A 21,971-nucleotide genomic window follows, 5' to 3' on the forward strand; every position below is an offset into this window, starting at 1 on the left:
AGTAAGCCCGTGCTTACAAACACCGAGAGACAGATGCGTTCGCTGATGTTTCTTTCACCCCTTCCCTGTATGATTGTGGTGCATTTTGCTATACAGTTACCACTGACTTGACCTGTGATACTGAGCAAGAAGCTCCTGATGGGAAATGCGTGGTAGTGTCATGTTAACCTTAAGAAGGGGGAGGAAGATAGTATCACAAGCACGTTTTTTGGGGGTTTTTTTTGGTAGAAAACCTATGTGTTGTATGCTGTAATATCCCATTATTTCTGATGCTTTAAGATTAATGTTTCAGTCTTTAGAATCACAGGGCTGTGAATGTTCTGCTCGTGTTAATGATTGTCTTAATGAAAGGATGAGTTGATGTTTGTTGTGCATCTTGATCTGAAATCCAGGTCCAACCTCAAATTTACTGTTGTAGTCTAAAGAAGTAAACACAGAGGATTGTAGTTTTACGATCTGAATTCATTATTCATTTAGATGCAATTGTTGCTCACATAGAACTGGTTTAAAGAGTTGCCTAATTACTATTAGTTGCAAGAGCTTACAGTTAAAATTTATTTCTGGAATAGTCCCGTTTTACTAAGCTTTATGATGTTTAACACAGAAATACAAATCTCTGACAAATCCTTTGCCATCTTGCCTCAGGCATGTGGGTATTACCCACTCCCACAATATTGGTCTTTCATTCAGTCCATTTCTTCCAATGCATAATGTACCAAATCCCTGTTAGTAAATAATCCCAAGATATCACACTGCTGGAGGTCACTGGTAGGACAGTGTTAGTAGAGGCACAGTGCAAGCACCTACCTCGTGACTCACTGATGTTTAGGAAAGGTTGTTCTAAAAGCAAAGCTCTAATAAGAAAAATACATTAGAATATTTCCAGCCTCAGTAGTAAACTGATTCTATATTTTCCTTTGTATAATATACATGTCTTGATTAAGTCATTCAGTAATGGGCCCTTCAAACCAGTCCATCTTTTTGGATACTACATACATACTCTTACTTACAGGCTGTTCTGATGCAGTGATAGTGTGTTGTAACTGGGTGCCAATTTTGATTATTCATTTCTGATCCCTTGACCCACATGACTTCTTGAAAGAAGTTTCGTTGCAAATTTTCAATATTTCTACCATCCCTTTCAGGACAAGCAGGGAAAAATAATTTGCCTGACCCTGCTGTGTGCTTTCCCTCTGTAATTTGTTAGCTATTTTTTATTTCATGAAGAATGATTTTTTTTTTTTTATTCAACATTTTTCTGGGTTAATCAAAGGGGTATATTAATATCACTGAGATCTCTGTCAGCTCTTAGCAGCATGTTTGCCTGGTATAGATATAAATAGGGACCTAAATATCCAAATGTTGAAACCCTTCCTCAAGAATACAAAGTGGATTAGTTTGGTGATAGTGCCGTGTGTTTACCGAAGCATAGCAAAATGAGGAGAAACTGGAAACAAATAGAAACGGGAGTGGCTGTAGAGCTGCAAAAAAAGTTGGAAGTAAGAGCAAATCTAAGTGGATGCAAAGAGTCACAAGGAATTCTCAGACGTGTCATATTATGCTTTCAGAAGCGTGTTTTTTTAAGAGAGATACTTGTAGGGCTTTACCCTAAGAACAGCTTTTGGCTCTGTTGGGGAAACCAGACAGCATTTGAGTTGGAGATGCAAACGTTTTTAGGGAAGAGAGCCTCTGTGTCTGAGATCTCCTCACGGAGAGAGGAGATTTCATGTGGAGTATTTCATGTGGAGTAGCTGGTGGTTCTTTACTCTTATGAGTAAAGAACTCATAAGATAGAAGTCAGAATTAGGAAACCCTTTTCTTTCCCAGTCTTCAGCAGAAGAGAGGTGAGTGTGCGAAACAGCTTTAAATTCTAGGATGTAATGATATCTTCCATCTCTGTGGCCTTTATTTCAAAACTGACTGAAGAACTGCTGCTACTGTAGTTAAGGATTCTGTGACCATGAAATTCTTCAAGGAGATGCTTTTAGTTTGGTATACCCACAGCAAGGATTGTATCTTCTGTATTCTTTGCTTTACATGCCTGGGCAGATGGTGGTCCCTGAATTTCAGTGTTAGGTTTTGGGGAAAGCAGTATTTTATTAATTATTTTTTGTGGTCAGGAGACATGGGGACAGACTCCTTTCCTGTCTCCCAGCACTATTTAATAGTGCTAAACTGGTGGTTCGTTTGCTTGCATAGGTAAAGCTCAGCCATACTGTGGTTAACTCTTCTGTTGGTTTTGCTTTCTGTTCCCCAGTACCTGTAAATACTTTAACCAGATCCCAGCATGAGGGAGTTCTTAGTTGTAACCTCCTTATTTGGTTTGCCTTGATTCATGCACATCTCTTCAGCTTCTTGTTTTATGAAATGATTCTGAAAAAGAGAAAGCTGATTTTGCTTAGAAGACACTGCTCAGGTACCTTGCAAAGTCACTCTTGCAAATGCAGGTGGATTGGTTTGAATACCAAATGGCAACAAAGCAGTGCTGAAGCCGCACAGAGTAGGGTCAAGAACTGCACTCAGGTTTTTCTGTATTGAATTAAAGATGGACAGTCTTCTCGCAAGGTGAGGTAGGTGGTGTATTTTGGCAGGATCCTGGAGACTGTTGCTAGTATTTTTGTCAGCTTTTAGTTGTCAGAGAATATCCAAAGTAAAATAAGATTCTGTCCACCATGTTCATGACTTCATCTTTTTGAGCTGACTCAGATCAGCTGTTAGTTCAGGGCATGATGAGTCAGCCTGTTGGACAAGTGTTTTCACTCCACTTAACATCATTTTGGAAACCTAGAAGCTGTTGCTTTTTAAAGGAATTCATTAAATTGCTGGTAATTCTTACAAATAGTAAAGCCCCTGACCCTGTGGCATGTAAGGTAAATGATTAGTGCAGTTTTCCAAGTAGAGTGAATGTATTTTACCATTCTGTGCTATTGAATGCAACTCCCATTTGAAGTAAAGAACTAAAATAATGATCTGTATTGAAAAGATACTCTTCCTGGTTTCTGAATCTGCCTGTTGTTTTCAGGAAACCTTAGAGCACTAGTCTCTAATAGTGCCTTTTCAGTCACTATTTGCTCTGTTTTCCTGCTGAAATTGTATGATTTGGTAAGTGGTTCCAATAATCTTCTTTATAAAACAATACGGGAGGAGAGGTCTGACTTTTCACTGTAATTTCTGGCTGATTTGAAATTTTAAGTATTCCTCCTCCATAATGATTCCTGTAACTTCTGTGTTGATTTTTAACCCAAGCTCTGCAGATGTTGTATTGGCTTGGGATAAGCTGTTTGTGCTTTGTGGCCATTTTGTATCAATCTGTCTCCACTAAGTAGTAGTGTAATATTTTTGTTTTGATGTCAGAGGTAGTTAAAATGCCAACTTAAAACCATTTTAGGCCAAGAGTACAATTCAGATTTGAGTTTAATTTAAGGATCCTAAAGAATTAAAGCATTTTTTATTTTGTCCCAAGAACTTAAAACTGTGTTTTTCCTGGAAAACACAGAACCACTGTGCTCTGTCTTTCTATCTTTCTCTGTATTTAGGAGGAAACTTGGAAATATATTGGATCAGATCAGAAGTTTGCCTCAGTAATAATAAACAAACATACTGGGATACTTTCCCTTTATATGCTGTAGTTTGTTACCTAGTTTCTGTAGTTTGTTACCTCAAAAAAAGTATGATGTCTTTTTATTCCATTTATCTATTCAACTAATATAGACTTTTAGCATCCTTGGTATCCAGTGTCAGAGAATCTACAAATAAACTAGGCAATAGATGAAAAAATATTTCCATTTCTTTTGATTTCTCCAGTTACTAGTTTCATCTGATTCTTCCTAATCTTGTTCTGAGTTGATGAAAACTAACAAAAAGACATGGAAAACTCAAAACTTCAAGGTTAAGCATAGAAGCCATATGTTGTGAAGATTTTACTTCAAAAAAGATTTTGCAGCTTTTAGAGGTTCAAAGACAATTTCAGAAAAACACTTGGGAACTTGACTATGCAATGTCAGTTAAAATTAAGTAATGTCATTCAAAAGCTGCTATGAACGGAAAAATCTGTCTGTTTAAATACTGAATCTTTAGTCATCAGTGCTTTTGCTGGTAAAGTTATTGAGTTCTTAGAGGCTTCCTGCCTGTGTATGAGTAGAGAGATGGTCCTCCTCGGTATCTGACATCATCTAACATTTGCAAAGTGAACGCCTGTATCTCTCTTTTTCCCTGAAAAGCCTGGGCTGTATCAATGCCTGCTCAGTGATAGCATTGGGTTGACCATAAAGCACAACTGCCTTGGGCATGTCTCCTAAAAAAACCCAGCTTCATCAGTGAATGGCCTGGGTTGGAAGGGACCTTAAAGATCATCTAGTTCCAGGCCCCCTGCTATGAGCAGGGACACCTTCCACTAGACCAGGTTGCTTGGAGCTCCATCCAACCTGGCCTTCAACACATCCAGGGATGGGGCATCCACATCTTCTCTGGGCAGCCTGTTCCAGTGCCTCACCACTCTCACAGTAAAGAGTTTCTTCCTAATATCTGATCTAAATCTGTTCTTTGTCAGTTTGAAGCCATTCCCCCTTGTCCTGTCACTACCTGCCCTTGTAAATAGCTTCTCTCCTTCTTTCTTGTACTTTCCCAGGTAGTGAAAGGCTGCAATAAGGCCACTCCTAAGCCTTCTCTTTTCCAGGCTGAACAAACCCAATTCTCACAATGTGTCTTCATGGGAGAGGTGCTCCATCCCTCTAATCGTCTTGGTGGCCCTCCTCTGGACTTGATCCAATAAGGCTGTGTCTTTTTTGTACTGGGGACCCCAGAGCTGGATGCAGTGCCCAGGTGGGGTCTCACCAGAGTGTAGTAGAGGGGCAGAATCACCTCCCTTGACCTGCTGGCCATGGTGCTTTTGATGCAGCCCAGGATATGATTGGCTTTCTGGAATGCAAGTGTGCTCTGCTGGCTCATGTCCAACCTCTCATCCACCAGCACCCCCAAGTCTTTCAGGGCTGCTCTTGATCTGCTCATCCCCCAGCCTGTATTGCCCCAACCCGGGTGCAGCACCTTGCACTTGGTCTTGTTATACCTCGTAAAATTGATCAAAAATATGTACTCTCTTCTGAAGGATTTCATTAGTCTGCTGGGCTGAAGTCTGGGGAAGTTAAAGGTAGTATATGTCAGAGGTTTTCAAAAGCACAGTTCCTCTGAATTTGATGTTAATAAATTCAGAATGTTCAGAGATTCCTTCCTTTGATCACCTCATGAAAATTTTCAAGTTATTTTTTAATAGTCTTACCTCCACTTACCCGCATTTCCTGACTTAAGTTTTTCTTTAGGTTTACAAGGATGCTTCCTTCAGTTGTTTCTAGGAAGCCTAAATCATTTAGCAGCAGCAGCAACTCTTCATGTTGTTAGGGAGGAGGGATCATGGTTTAATTATGCTACCTGCTGACTTCTTGACCTGCACCTCAGCATGGGCTACTTGGGTAAGACAGGAGTTGTAGGACTGGATTGTCAGACTGGGTGCACAAACTAAAAACCTCCTGAACAAATTCTGTTGGTTTATTAGGTAGAAAATGAAGATCCCAGTCTTCCTTTCAAAGAAAAGAATTAACACAGTTCTCTGTTCTCAAATACTATAGATAGATAAACTTAGGGACTTGAAGGAAAACTACCCAATGTATAAACTCCTCTCATTTATTGTTTCAGATACTCAAGTCCAAGAGAGAATTTCCTTTTGGTGATTTACAATCCATTTACTATTTTGCTATAGAGAGTCCTGATTCCGTGAGCTATGCTTCTTGTTCTGATTTTTCTTAATGGATTTTATTCTGGATTCTAGGCATTTAGAAGCTGGCATAAAGACAGTGAATGTGCAAAGTCCTCTTTGAGTTTGAAGCCCCAAAAGCAAGCACAGAAAAGAAATTATGAAGCCAATCAAAGTTTGCTGAAACTTGCCAATGTATTGTGACAGTAAGAGCAGATGTGTCAGAGGTGATATTTGAACTAAAAAGTGAATTGAGCTACATGGTTACATATAGCAATGAAAATTTGTGAGGAAAAGCCAGTCATCACTGAGGAACTCTGAAGGGGCTGAGGAGGTCATGACTTTACTGAGAAATACAGAAACATTGAAACTGAAGGCCACAGTTTTCTGTAAGCAGAAGAAAAATTTAACCAAGTTAAACCACTACTTGTGACAACCTCTAAATGGACTGGAGCTGCTACTGAGTGTTATTCCTAGAGGGGAATGAAACATTGACAGTTGGTCTCAAATTGAATCTGTCTTGCTATTTTTCAAAGAACTAGCCATCTCAAATGCCATGTATAAAAGCAAAAAGGATATCTTGAAAAGAGAGTGCTCAAAGCTGGTGCAGACTGTGCAGTGATACTGGTTTCTGGACCATCTGCTCATGCTTCCTCAGTCTGGGACAACTAAAACAATCATGTGCCCTGGACTTCCAAAGAAGTTGTAAAAAGATATAAACTCTTCTGTTTTGTACCACTCTCATATAGATGGTTACCTGCTGTACAACTGCTTTATGTCATTGTGACGTTTAGCTAGCAAAAGAAATTGATATTTCTTAGTTGTTACTTGAGTGTAAAGTATTTAGTCCATGATTGTAAACCAGACTGATTGGAAATAAAGACCATTTTGAGTTGCAAAAATAGTCAGTTTGGAAACTGGATTAGTTTAGGAAAGAGTTCCTGCATCTCTTTCTAGGGGAGTGCTTGAAATGAAGGTCAGAGTATCATTTCTTTGCTGCCAAGCTCAAATTAAAGTGCACACAGAACACAGTTTTAGAATAGTCATCTGCACAGAAGGAGTTGATTCTGAAGGACTTGGGGTTTTCCCACGCTTTGTGTGAGTTATATGGTATTTCACCTTTCTAGCAAATGCTATGGATGTTCACATCTTAGAAAAATGCTACATCTAAATTTCTTGTGCTGATTGTTTTGTGTCTAATATTTGATTTGCCTAAGATTTTAAAGTTTGTTCTTTCCTAATTCATACTCTTAGGTTTACTCACAGAAGATGAAGGTGGTGTTGGGTGTTTTTGACGACAGCTATTGTTGCAAGTGTCCTTCAGCTAATTTCTTTTATCTTGCTTTAAAATATCATCAAAGATTGAACTTCAGAATAGAACTTGCTAGTTGACCCTGTAACTTAAGGTACTTGTAGTTAGGAGTACTTATCATATGGACATACGTGGCCTAAGATGGGGAGCTGTTTGTAATGTTCTTTAAAACCCTTATCCTAATGGAAAAGGTGAGGTAGCTTACCCCTTGGTTTGTTGGGGGAAAAGAACATGAGCAGCTCTGGTCAGCTCATTGTGACTCTGTAGCTACATTTGCCCTGCAGTTAGTTATAACCATGACCCTGAAAGTTGGTTTCAATTAGCTATTTTTTAATGGCTAATATTAGGATCCCATCCATTTCTCTTTTCTGGCCTGTCTGCTTTGGCTTTGTCTTAAGCTTTTGTAAGTCAGTTCATCTTGCTGAACTTGCAGGAAACAAACTAACCAGTAATTTTATGTCATACTTCTGGGTTTTTTAGTGAGCTGAATTGCATGTGGCACCGATGTGAACATAGGGGTCCTGTGAACTTGGAAGCAGTGTAGAGGTTGAGATGAAGGCATAAAGCCTGTTAGGCCAGCAAAGGTTGAAGAGCAGAACTGTCCCTTTTGGTGACAGTCAGCCATCAAGTGGACTCAACCATCCTAAGAAACTTCACCCTGAGAGTTTATTTCCCACTTAGAATAAAATTCAGTTGCTTTGCAGTATAGTGTTAGCTCTGAATTTTCTAAAATCACAGGCATTTAAGCATATAGTATCTTTAAAAAAGCTTTTGAACTTTTTGTGTGAGTTCATCTGCTGGATTCTGAACTTTTCAATATGTGGTAGAAAACAGTTTTATACCCTGTCGCAGCAGTTCTTTTCCAGAAGACTCAGCCAAGAATGGGACTCTCTTGTGCTGAGAAATGTGTAAACATGTAGGTTAGTTCTTTCCTCAAAGAGCTTGCAGACTAGTGCCAAGTAGAGTGGTGAGTTTGATGTGGGAGCTGGAATGTAGATGTAAGAAACTCAAACAAGCCACAAAATACCCACTTGATGGAAACAACTTTTAAGCCCTGCTGAGCTGGGATGGGTCGAATCTACAGTTCAAGCAAAAGATTCTGATACTCATCATCTGTGGCGTGAGACACCCATATTTCTGTTAGTAACACCTTCAAGAATAAGACTTGTGGGGTGTGAATATGTTAATTAAATCAAATTTTTTTGCATTAGGGGACAGTGACAGCATGCCTACTCTGGTCAGAAGTGCAGAGTAGCTATTAGAAGTGCAGAGTAGCTGTTACAATGTGTTATACTTTCATGCAGCTTTCAGTTACCTAAAATTAGATTATCTGAATGAAACATTACTTGTGCCATGTATTTAGACACAACTTTGGGAGGGTTGTTTGTTGAGTCACACTGCAGCCTTGTTTTGTCTTTGGAAATAATTCATATACTTTCTTGTAGTGCAGAGCTATGAAGCGTATATTCTGCCAGATTCAAATTGGCTACTTGAAGAGGCAGCGAAAATACCTCTGCGCTGTATATACTTGGCAAAGACACTGCTGAAGAGTATGGCAGAAACAACTCAAGTTTGGGCAGGACTAGTACTGATCTAGAATTAAAAAGCCTGTGAGGATCCGTGTTCACTTCTAACAGGGTCATTGAGATCTGCATTCTGTATTCCCAACCATTTTTCCCCACAACACGTGGTTTTGGTCTGGGTTAGTCCCTTATCCGTGTTATCCCAGCTGCCCAGGATAATGGAAAGCCACTGTCTTACAATCACACCAACCTGAATTTAGAGTATTTTAAAGAAATAACTTTCCTGCATGAGACTGTATGGGCTACAGATGAGATTAAAACAACTACTAACGTCAACATTCACATCTATGTTCCTTGCTCTGTAACTCTTCTATACATGCAGGCATGTTTAGAGAATTCATAAAATGTACACTTAATATTTCATTCCATTACCTGATCTGCTGGCTTTGATTAACAGCCTTTATTAAGAGGATTAAGTGGTTGTGGATTGGGAAATATAATGCTAGGCCTGTGAAGCAGTATGCAAAGGAATGTTACATACTTTTAGCCTCTACTGATGTACAAAGCATCAAAGCTCTTCTTTTTTAGCTCCAGTTTTGAAAAGGATTTTCCAGTAAAAATTTGAATTTTAATTAACCCTATTTGGTAGAGTGATAAGGTTTTGCCATTTGTACATGGTCTAGAAAGAGGTACAGGACCAAATTACGCGAATTTTGACCGCAGGAGTTCTTAACTTGACTTTTTTTTTTTTTCTTGAAAACCTGGAATCTGTTCCTAGAAATATTTTTGTCTTTATAGGCTTTTGTGGAGTTTAAGAATTTGTTGGGATTTTTTTTTTTTCATTGCTGAAGATTTCTTTGTGTTCAAAGGTTCAGAATATGAGCGTTTAGAAAGCTTTTCTCTGGGCAGAGGGTTGCTGTATACCTTGTCTTTCAGGCTCTAGAAATAACCTAAAAACTAGTAACTGGTGGTTCACTTTCACATTTGTGGTTCACATTTGTGCTCTTGAATTTGTGAAAACAGAGAAAACTGTTCTGAAACAAGTTAGATACTATAAGAAAGAACTACAAGGAAAATGAATTCTTGTCTGAAATTGGCCTGCTTGTGATGGGTGTTTGAAGTCCCATCTTGATTTCCAGTCACCCACACTTTCTCCGCCCCGTACTTCAAGGGTTCTTTACAAAGCATTTCTCTTTCTTATCCCTTCATCATGATTCCTGTAGAGGGAGTATCATACCTTCCTTACATTTCTTATTTCATGACACAGTGAGCGTATTTAAAATCTTGCTTAAATTTTCCTCTGATTGAATGTATCCTGTGCAAGATATCTCTCGTGCTCATTTGTTCCTTAGATTTCAGCAAGGCAGCTGTAGAGGTTACCTTCATTTTCAAGGAAAAATTCGCACTGTAAGTGCAAGTCTTTAGCAATGAGGTGTCTTTGTTGTCTCTAGAAACCTTGACTCATCATTCAGTTTCTGGAACTACAAAGGGAGAAGTTAGTTTCCCAGGTTTTCTTTCATATCAGCATTAAGAAAATAAGCCATGACCCTCAAGACTTGAGCCAGAGGCATCTAGTAATCACTGAAGCACTGTTTTCCTAACTTGTATATTTAGAATTTAAGTGGACTAAATCAAAAATCATATCTACCAAAGAAATGGTATATCATTATCAGATGTTTTAAGTAGGCATTACAGCCTAGTTTCTCTAGTTTTTCAGGCTGTAGGAAGATGACTTCTGAGCAGTTGATCTGTCATGTTTTTGGCACACTGACCTAAAGTAGCTTTGTTTGTCCCATTTCTGATTTTAATCAAACTAGGCACATCCCCATGATTCTTATTTGGATTGGCCTTCACGAGTTGTGTTTTTCAGCTCTAATGGCTTTTAGACTAGAGATATTTCTTCCTCTGTGTCCTGAATAAAAATTAAACGTGTTTCAAGATTTCAGAAAAGCTTACCCTTATGAAGGCAGTTCTTCAGTTTATTGGGCATTAGTTAGTTCAGTTTAGTTTAAGCAGGAGGTTGCCTGTTTAGGGATCAGAGTTAACTACCTATCAAATCCTATCTTCTTGGTGATTGGAGTTGTGATTCAGAGTGTGGATTTCATACAGTCTTTGGCCTTTTTCAGAGTAAGAGTTTATTTTTGTATGAGGTCTTTCTGATAGACATAGAATCATAGAACAGCCCAGACTGGAAGTGACCTCAAAAGACTAATCCAACTTTTCACGAGTAAGGAAGCCTAGATGAGATTATCTAACACCCTGTCCAATTGCAACTTGAAAATCTCCAGTGATGAGGATTCTACCATGTCCCTGTGTTCCAGCGATTGATTGTTCTCACTCCAAAAAATATTTTTCTTATGACAAGAAGAAACCTGGTGCAGTTTGTATCCATTGCCTCTCGTCCTCTCCGTGTGGCTCCTTATGAAGACAGAGCCTGTCTCCTTTTTGTAGCCACTTTGTCATCCTTTATTAAGAGAGAGAAAGGGTAGTTAGTAGTTAAAATTGTGGTGTCTCTTATGAACTCGTACACTGATATCTGTAGTATCTAACAACAGATGACATCTTTATTAATGGATGGGGTTTTTTTGAACTTGCACTATTCTTCAAGAATTTCTTAGCCAGGAGTGATAGATGTCAAAGTTGACTTCAGCTGTGGAAAAATACAAATTTTCAATAGGAAAGAAATCATCAAGCCATTTCCAGTATATACTGTCCTCTACAGGAAAAAAGTCTATTTTGTATTTTATGTGGTCATCTAGCTCATCTCCTCTCATTTTTCTCAGTGCTTCTTAAGAGTTCTGTGGTATCTATTACATATAATTGAAACCACTAAAAGTTAATTTCAGAAGGCCCAATGTCTTGGAAATAGATCTCTGAGTAAGAAAGGCAGGTACCTAGAGAGAAAATACAGTAATCTGAGGAGGGGTTGCTTTGTTGTGGTTGTTGGCGTAGAGTTCATCTCCTTGACATGTGATTAATCTTCATAATTACATACATGTGTGTTGGTTATGTATCAAGCTACAGCAACTATAAGAATAGAACTGGGTGCACCACGATCTTCTTGTGTTTGCAAAGGTCCCGAAACATAAAACAGAATCTTGTCTTTTCAAGATAGTTGTACCTGCTTGACTATAATCTGTGGTTACCTAATTTGGCATATTTGCAGTAGTCCATGAAAACAATCATACTTACAAAAACTTTTCCTGCTGCTGTGTCTTGTTTTGCAGTCAAACCTGCCTGCAGTCCAGGACGGTTTAACTGGTTTTCAAAGTATGCCTGTTTGGTAGCTCTGGGACAAAAGGGTTTTAAAAGAAGCTAGAATTCACTTTCAGCCAGGTTCATAGGAAACAGAACTTTAATACAATAAATGAGGCAGTCTCCAGAACAGGGCAGTAGAAGGCCTGGATAGGAAAATGACCAGAATGTGTTGCATTTTTATGGAAGATAAGGGTATATAAATTAAATATTTAATGAAATAGGACACTTATGGCAGTCACCTTTGTTTTGTTTTTGTTTTTTTTTAAATTTTAGAGTCCTGTCCTCATACTCTAAGAGCTGATAGACCTAAAAGACAAAATAGTCTTTTTGTTTAGAGAATGAGTTTGGTTAGAAAGCAAGAGATTTAATAGCAGGCCTCTTACAGGTCACTCTGTAATAGTGACCTCTTATTACATCATTAATCAATATTTTAAAATCAGTGTTACAGCAGCTATAGTAAATGCGAATCACTTGGATGCAGGGAACAGTTGGCCACAGTCCAAACATTTTCTATCCAAGAGTTCTGTTCCAACCAACTAATAGCTTATCTGGGGACACTGCTGTGTTCCGCTCGTGGGATAAGTGTCTTGCATAAAGGAAAATTGCAGTTTGGCTGGTTGTGTTTATTTATTTATTATTAAGCAATACAAACAAACAAAAAGCCCCGAAGAATCACATCACAAACCTAACTATAGATCTTCCTAGGTCATTTAAACAGCTGGCTTTTTGTTGACCATAAGATAGCCTTTGGTGTTTTTGCTTTTGTGTGTTGTATTGCATTGGAGCAGCAAGTCTTAGGACATTTTATAAGCAGCTGTAAATCCATTGGTGAAATTAATCCAGTCTCTAATACCAGGAGGAGTTTACCTGCATCATACCATGTATATGGTATCAAATAGGAAATAAAAGAATGTTTATGACTTGGGCAATGCTTTGCATGAATGTTAGCAGTTGTGTTTGAGAACCTTTTGTTACTCCTTTTTTTTATGGAAGATGTGTGGTGAACAGGAAGAATCTAATTATTGGTGTTGAAAACTGAACATTGTAAGGAGTTTTTTGTGTTCAGGGAGAATACAATAAAATGTACATGTGTGGTTTTTGATACACAGAAGGAACTACAGTATGCATTACTACAAAACTGAGGAACTAGTTTTTATGCACTTTTGCATTTCTAGATTGGCTGTGAAACTCACATACTTCAGTGAAGCCTGTTGAAAAAAATGTAATAGTTTTGATTATCTGTAAATGGCCTGAAATGCTGAACATTTAATTGATCAAGCATTGTTCTTCCTATGCAGAAGCTTCAGGATGAGGCGAGGTGGATGGCGGAAACGGGCTGCCGAAGGCGATGGATGGGGAATATGGGTATGTACAAAACAAAGTGTCTTTTTTTTTTAAAGAGGTAAATGGCACTGTGGTTAAAAGGGTTTTACAATTTTTTTTATATGTGCTAAAGGGATGCTGTAAATGAAATGCTTTTGCTTTGCTTGAAAATGCATAATTAAGTTCAAAAGAAATTTTTGAGTTACAAAGTTTTGAAGTCTTTGTTCTCAATAATCCACTAAATTGCATTATTAATAAGTGCAGACCCTTGAATAGCTTTAAATCGCCATTTAAAAAATACACTAAGTAATTTTAAAACTATTTATGGTTGTCTCCACCACATTCTGTAGTTGGACAGACAATAACTGAGGCATCTAATTTACATAAATTACTACTATCTCATGTATATTTAAGAACTGAAAATACATGGAACTACATTGTTTCTCTAGGCAATGAGCCCCAATTTAGCATCCAAACTTGCATTATCTCCTTATTTCTTCTTTCTTGTTATTCCATAAGAATTTTTATATAGATAGAATCTTTTTCTATAGGAAAAAAATAAGTATGAAATAAATCCTACCATGTTGATAACAAGATGCAGTTATCTAGATAAGAGTTTATGTGGAACATTTGCTGTGTTTCATTTGGAAAATGAATGTCTTTTGTGTGTCAACCAAATTCAATATGAAGGAATGCTGCTTACCTTTCCAGTCTTGTAATTGACCAGTTTCTCTATGTAAACATTAGGAAATAAGAGTAGCCTCATGGGTTGTGTTTTAACTTAAAAACTAGGGTGGGTACATGTCGGCAAAGGTTAAGAAATTGGAGGATCAGTTCCGGTCAGATTCAGTCATACAGCAGCAGAGGGATGGAAATGCATCAAGTATCTTCAGTGGAGTCGCCATCTACGTCAATGGCTTGACAGGTGAACTTTTGGTTTTTTTTTTTGAGGATCTGTTTTGCGTTGTTCTAATGTTTATCATCCTAATAGGAGTGAAGAACTGTAAAATACGTAAGTTTACACCTAAACAAATACGTGACAATTACTGTATATGTTTTGTATATTCCTTTGTTTTTCATTATTAAGGTTTTCAATATAAAATTACATTCTGAATATAAATATTGCTTTACTAAATCATTTACGTGAGAGATGACTGCTAGAAATAGGAGTAGATTTTTCCATGTTCCATGATCTTGTTATTTGAAATGAAACCTTTTAACTTCCTCCATATTCCTACATATATTAAATTTTTAATTTTCCAAAATACTGATGGTTGGGTTGTATGCCTTAAATCTACTTTTGGGTGGGTACATCAGGGTTTTCTTTCTCGGAGTGGCATAGTGCTTGAGACAGAGAACCCACTAATAGTGGAAGGAGGAACAAGAGAAGAGGTAAGATATATGCATTATCTGTGATGGACTGGTAGGGCATGTTAGCTGGAATAAGGTTTTTAATCTACCCTACTTAAGTTCATGCTTCTCCTGGGTTCTGTAAAGCAGCTTAATAGCCTTTTTTAAACTCCCCAGAAGCCTTTTTCAAGGATCTATGCCAGGAATGTTGTGACTGTTATGTAACTGATGTGTACAGCTTCTATGATATGGATTAATGCTGGTTTAAGCACAGGGCTCAAACGGACTGAAATAGGTTAAGGTGGATATGTTAAACTACTAATACATCTGAATCTGTTATTTAGTACGGGCAGGTTTTTTGGTGAAAATCTGGCATTTGTGTATTCTTCAAGGTAGAAGTGCCTAAATAGAGCTTTACAAGACATTTGTCCAAAAGGCTGGAGTAGGAAAGATAACACTTGGAGAAAATGTGTGCTACTTTTACTTAAAAGTTAGAGGTAAAATGAAATGTTAGACATATTTTGAGAATTGACAATATACCACTGGAAAAAATTGTAACGGTATACTTTAAAAAAATTTCCTTCCTTCCTGTATTGATCAACTTTTTTTTTAGTGCCTTATGCTAGATTTACTATTCAAGCATTGTTTGTACTGACTCAAACCTTTTGGGGCCAGTGTGACACCACTGCAAATGTTTTCAAAGCTGAAACTTCTTGCCTTCTCCCCGCCACCCCCCAACCTCTGCTTACAGAAGTAGTACCCTTTTTAACACTATTCAGGAGATAAGAAGAGTTGTTAGTTTTTAAGATATTCACTGTTCCCAAAAACAATTCATGAATAACCTGGTGAGGAAAGAGTGAGTTAACTGCTTCAGTAAAGCAGAAATTTTATAGTAAAATTTGCTAAACCCTTTTTATAGTATTTATTTTCTATTATTTCTGGATATAAACTAGTTTCTCATACTCTGGTGAAAAGATATGCGAATTAATCTAATTTGGTGTTACGTAGATGTTATGTTATGATTAAATTTACTTATTTTTTCCTGCCCTCCACCATAATGTATTGTGGGAAGGTCCAGGACAATCCTCTATAGCAAGTAGAATGTTTACATTTTGAATCAGTCTTTTAAAAAAGACAGTTTTCTACATTTCTTAAAAAATGTTTTTCTGATTTGTTCTTCGAAGAACTTGTAAGGTTTTTCAGGAGAAAAACAGTGGTTTTCACTCTTTCTGATTGTGGCATCATATTTATGAATTAAAGTTGATTTTCTTATTGTATTTGCTGACACAAAACAGGAATATTTCTGGGTTTAATTTTATAGATCCCTCAGCTGATGAATTAAGGCGGCTAATGATGTTACATGGAGGCCAATACCATGTGTACTATTCCAGATCAAAAACAACTCACATCATTGCCACCAATCTTCCAAATGCCAAAATAAAAGAACTGAAAGGAGAAAAAGTAGTTCGGCCAGAGTGGATCATGGAAAGGTGAGTTTAAGTCTATTGCATCTGGAGGTTTCTCCTTTTGGTTGAGAAAAAAAAATCTGAAAAAAAAGCATTACAGAAGATTGCCTTTTGAGATTATGGGTTAGTTTAAAATTAATCTGTCTTTGTAACATCTGTAAAAATATCGCTGTTACATTGAAGATTTGCTTCTTGGGGATTGTTCCGTGAGAAACTTCACTAAGAACAGTCAAAAAGTCTCAAGCATATCAGGAAACTGAACATTATCCTAGTGATTCCATTTAGTATCCAACCAGCTGACCAGCTGTCATCTCAGTTAAATAAGTATTAGGTGATTGGTTTTTAACTTCTTGCTTTGTGCATTGCATAAGTTTCATTTCATCTGTAAATAAAGAAGGATGTCAATTGAAAAGCATTTTCATAAAATTGTAACTAATGCATGTAAACATTTATTGTGTTGTGACTTTGTAACAAAACAAAAAATAATACCCCACATTTTATTTACAAAGAACTTATGTTCTTTGGTTCCTCCACTGTATGGAGGTTATGGAGAGCATGGAGCCAGATCTTCAAGATGCACAGCAAAAGAACAAGAGGCAATAGTCACAAGTTGCAGTGAAGAAAATTTTGACTGAGTATGAGGAAAAGATTTTTCACAATAACAGAGAGTAAGCAGTGGAACAGGTGCCTAGAGAGGTTGTGGAATTTCTGCCCTTGGAGATACTCAGCATTTGGGTGGACTCAGCCCTGACCAACCTGATCTGACTTTAAAGATAACCCTACTTTGATCACTGTTTGGACTAGAGACCCCCAGAGGTCCTTTTCAACCTAATTTTTTCAGTGATTATGAGTTCTGTGATCCAGGGAATGTGAAACGGGGAAAGATACTGAATGACGCATCTAAAATAGGATTCCTGTTGCTGTATCTTAATTACGGTTTGGTAAAAAACAACTGTGGATTCATCTAGTAATGCAACTATTCCAGCAGCTAAAATCTTGAAGTCATGAACCAGTTCTTAAATAAATGTGGGCTTTTTAATCATCTTGAAATTGCAGCAATTATTTTGAAATATTACATGATAGGAGGAAAAAGTCTAATCAGGCATTGTAAAAGCTTGGTTGCTGCATCACTACTTTCTGTACAAGAAAGCTTTTGAACTCTACCTGTGTATTTTTAACTCTGTTTGGCAATGTTAAATGTAAATTATATTCCTTTATGAATGCTATATATGTATGTATCAAACAATATTTAATTGGTAAGTTTTTGAGGCTGTTCTTACTATCCTATTTCCATAGAAACCTTACCAGGTCTCTTTGTATATGTGTGACCAGTTTTAATTTATCTAATTGGGAAATGTGATCTCCCACTATATTCTTCTCTAATTGCAGCAAGAAAGCTCCCAAGGGCTTTTGTTCTACTGTTCAGCTCCCCTGGCAGTAGTACAGATCTGAGCTAGTTAAAAAGCACATCTCCAAGAGAAAGCATTCAGGTGTAGAAGAACAGTATCTGCCACTGAGCTAAATTCTCTTAAAAAGTTTGAATCCAGTTGTATCTTCAAAACTAAGTACTACTATTAATCTGCTTTGATATGGGAGAGGTTCCTCTGCTCTAAAAAGTTTCAGCAGCTCTGATCCAGTGTTCAGTGTGAAGAGTTGTATACAAAGAAGTGAAGTGTAGGCTGGGAAGGCTGTTATCTCTACTGCCAGCAACAATACTGTTGTGTATTTTTGAGATGATGTCCCTTCTAAGTGTGTGACTTCCCTAAGGAATTTAGCAGTTACTTAAATATAATTGCAGTTTCAGTGGAAGAAGACAAAGAAGAGGGAGATACATTGCAACACAATAGGATATAACTGGAATGATTGCTGTAGATATTTATGGAAAGTGTGCTTAGAAATTATTCTTCTGTCTAGCTTGCATCAGTGTTTTTTCTCACAAGAAGGGGTAATTAGTCCTGTGGAATGGAAAAAGTAGTTCTTTTTAATAGTGAACCACATCCTAGCTGGCTTCCTTCAAATTCTACCCAAATTTGGTTAGAACATGTGCATTCGCATTGTTCCAAGCTAAAGAGCTCAATCAGCATTGTTCAGGTGGAATAACCTGGACCACTCATCATGGCTTTTTTGACTGTTTATTTTGGAGTTTAAATTAAATATTTAAGCTTTTTGTGTGCTTTGTATGTGTCAGTTGGAAAGAGAAATGGATGTAGACAAGAGAATAACATTGCCGTGCAAATATCTTTTGTAGTACCAGTCACCACATCGCAAATTACTTTTCAGTTCAATCCAGTTAGAGGTGGGAAGGGGGTTGTGAAAGGAACTGCAAGTATGACTGAACAGCAAAAGGTAGTGACCAAAGTAATAGTTTGTTGCACGTGAGGGGTTTTTTTTTTAGCATAGAAGGTTGGGTTTTTTAAAAAAATTCTTAGACAGTAACCTGTTCCTTTTCTTTTTGTTGTTTCAGCATTAAAGCTGGACGTCTCCTCTCGCACATTCCCTATCAGCTTTACACCAAGCAGTCAAGTGTTCAAAAAGGTCTCAACTTTAACAGCATATGCAAACCTGAAGATGCCATGCCAGGTCCAAGCAATATAGCTAAAGATCTCAACAGGGTGTAAGTGTTTTAGATCCTGCAATGCAGATGCTCATCATTCACCCATGATGGGTTTGCATTTATAACTATATAGCATTTTTAAAGTTCATTTCAGGTTTATGAGGGAAGTTCTGAGGCACTGAAATTTAAAAGTAAGGTATAGCTATATAAATAGTTGAGGGCAGAACTACAGTTACCTTGACTTCAAGCCTTGTCTCTAGTCTTTGGACCACAGTTTGCATGATAATATCACCTAGGTGTCCTAGGATATAATATATCTGTATGGAGGCAACAGGCATACATTAAAGGATTATGTCTAGTGACACTGAAAAGTAGGTTTTTATTTCAAAAATAAAAAGCTGGTATCATTTGACTGCTTTTGCTAAAGGTACCTAGGAATGAATATAAATGTATACTAGTTGTTAAGCTCTTTCTTTAGTGTCCTTAAAAAAAAAAAAAGTCACAGCATATATTACGTATGCTAACAGCAAGGTTTAAGTCACGCTTGAGAGAGAAGATGGGTTAAAAAATGAAATTACAATATAAAAAAAAGTGTCCTAAAAGGCCTAAGACCTTGAGAAAGAAACTAGAACAGAAAGCACCAGTGAAACTTTTTAACTGGCAGAGGAGTTGGAATTTGGAAAGAAACATTCCGCTTGAACTCTTCTCTGGATTTCTTTTTCTTTTTGTAAGAAGGTTCCTGCACCTTTTTCAGAAGTACATGTTTGTTCTTTAGAATCATAACATAGAATGTTTTAGGTTGGAAAAGATACCTGGATGTCATCTGGTTCAACGCTACTGCTCAAACTGGGCCAAGGATACTGTACAAGATACTGTATTTTCTGATTTGTACTGAGTTCTTCCACAGTCAGCTAATTTATTTAAAATCCAGTTATGCATAATGCTGAGGAGACTCTACTACATGAGTGGGATTTGTTTACATTTAGGAAAAATAAAATCAGTCCCACAAAATAAATATCCTAAGCAGTATTTCATACCAGTATTTTAAACCATGAGTGGTGCAATCACCATCACCTCTTATTATTGCATTGTTAAAGTTTTCTTCTGTGAGAAGAATATTCAGACTTCTGAAATTATCAATTTAGTCTGAAAAACACGAGTTTAAAATCCTGCCCTATCCACTGATGCTGAGTATATGCCACTGAATATACTATTTTCAACCATGCAACTCCTCAAAAATAATATGTTTAATATAATTTATGTTTCTGATAATCTTAACCAAATTGTTGTCACAAGTAATTGGCTTTCTGGTTTAACTGCCATACAAGATAGCTAACTATTTCCCACCTCTTTTTGTGTATTTAAATTGCTAGCTTTGGGAGTTGGGAGTGATAGTTGGGTTTGCTGAGTTTTTTCAGCAGATCAGGAGTTTGTACAACTCTTGAAAGCTTTGGTTTTAATACCCGGAGTTAATTTTTTGAGTGAAAGCTTTGTCTTTACACTGTCAGAGTAAATGTAAATTTTCAGTGCACTTGTGGCAGAATACTTTGGTTTATATGCTTAAAAGTTGAAAAGTAGTTTGTTTGTTTTTTATCAAAAGCTAAGAACATATTTGATTTTTTTCATTGGGGAAAAAAAATAAAAAATGCCTTAGTCTTAGGTGGTATCTCTATACGAGCCATTCACTTAAGAGCTGGACTCCATGATCCTTGTAGATACCTTCCAACTGAGAATATTCTGTGATTCTGTGAAAATAATTCTCTAAAAAACAGTTTTTTGTGTATACCTTTTTTCTTGTTTGTTTGTAACTAGATAAGGAAAATCACATCTTTTGATAAAAATATAACTCCTTCTGATGGTTTGCATATTCCTGCAGCATTCATGCTGTGCATGGTAGTACAGTTCTGTTCATGGCTAGGCTTCGCGAACGAAGATTTGTGAAGGCACTATCCACATTTGCTGCAGGCACGCTGGTGGCTTATGAGGCCAATACGTGATAGACATATCCGATTGCAAAAGGCGCAGCAGAAAGACTCCTTAGATGGTGTATTTTGCAAGACACGGTTCTTTCTGCGTTGCCTTTTTTCCTCGAGAGTGATCCTGCGTGAGTTCTCAAAGGAGACAGCTGCGTTGTAGATGATGTGTCTCCAGGCCTCCCGATTGGAGGCCAGAGTAGACAGTTCTGTTAACAAATAAATAATTATTGCAGTCCAGTTGGAGACCTCTTACCAAATTAAAAGGCCTTGGCAGCAGCTTTTCTAATGTGAGCATGGTCACTCTCATGTAAACTCCTGGTAGTGCTGTTAATAATAGATGAAATCTGCAAAATCTTTGGTATGGCTATACAGTATTTTGCGCCATTGAGAGGATGTGGCTCAGAGTTTTGAGATAATTGTCTTGGGAATGTAAAAAACACTTAAGTGTATACCGATAACGATTAGGAACATAAATACTTAGCACTTGAAATGACTTGTAAATGTGCCTTTATTTATAAAAGATACAGTATTTAATCATTGTATCTGTTTCAGAAATCATATTAAAAAGTGCGAAATGGAAAATGAGATCACACCCAATGGAATAAGTAGCTGGAATGAAGAAGAGGAAGAAGAAAGTGACGATTTTGGATTTACAGAACTGGAGGAGATTCTTCCCATACGGAAACAAAATGGGATTCAGTCTCATAAAGACAGCACTGCCATTTTTAACGGACACACACACACTTCTACCAGTGCCTTAAAGACACAGGATTGCTTGGTGCCCTCCGGCAACGGTGTTGCAAGCAGGTTCTCTCCAGGCCCTGTGCAGGAGGAGGGGAAGACTGAAAAAGGCATGGTTGACTTTAGAGACTGCACAATGCAGCAGTTGCAGCAAAGCAACAAAAATACAGACTTTTCGTGGAGTCCACACAGGACTATGAGTAACTCATCCTCATCTTCATTTTTGCACAGTAATACTAAAATAAATGGTGCTCACCACTCCACTGTTCAGGGGCCTTCAAGCACAAAAAGCACTTCTGTACCTGCTCCTAGCAAGGCAGCTTCCTTACCTGTGTCCAAACCTTCAGATTGTAGTTTTATTTCTGATTTTTATTCACGTTCAAGACTGCATCATATATCAACGTGGAAGTGTGAATTGACAGAGTTTGTCAACAGCCTGCAGAGAAAAAACAGCGGTGTCTTTCCAGGAAGGGAAAAATTAAAAAAATGGAAAGCAGGCAGGTCTGCACTTAAAACTGACACAGGTAGATACTTGTTTAAGGAGGTTTATGTTGAGAAGATGCCTTATATCTTTGTACATTAAATGTCTAAATGAGACTACATAGGTTAGTATTCAATATTCATATTACAGTCAGACTATCTGGAAAAACTTGCTGACTTGGATGCAGTGAAAACTAACTGATCCAATTGCTTTTGGCTTTGTTTGGGTTTTTTTAACTTAA

At 37.4% G+C, this 21,971-nt stretch overlaps 1 protein-coding gene across 6 annotated transcripts in view; it reads left to right on the forward strand.

The window, feature by feature from the left end:
- REV1 (REV1 DNA directed polymerase) overlaps positions 1-21,971 on the forward strand; it is a 67,626-nt gene that overhangs the window by 981 nt on the left and 44,674 nt on the right. For all 6 annotated transcript variants that reach the window (XM_032680829.1, XM_032680826.1, XM_032680827.1 and 3 more), the window contains exons 2-6: positions 13,138-13,204; positions 13,955-14,087; positions 15,834-16,002; positions 18,443-18,592; positions 21,061-21,773. In XM_032680829.1, the coding sequence (XP_032536720.1) occupies positions 13,148-13,204; positions 13,955-14,087; positions 15,834-16,002; positions 18,443-18,592; positions 21,061-21,773 (1,222 nt within the window). In that variant the 5' untranslated portion in view covers positions 13,138-13,147. The remainder of the gene's footprint in view (positions 1-13,137; positions 13,205-13,954; positions 14,088-15,833; positions 16,003-18,442; positions 18,593-21,060; positions 21,774-21,971) is intronic.

The sequence above is a fragment of the Chiroxiphia lanceolata genome, chromosome 2, assembly GCF_009829145.1.
Source record: "Chiroxiphia lanceolata isolate bChiLan1 chromosome 2, bChiLan1.pri, whole genome shotgun sequence".
NCBI classification, from domain to species: Eukaryota; Metazoa; Chordata; class Aves; order Passeriformes; family Pipridae; genus Chiroxiphia; species Chiroxiphia lanceolata.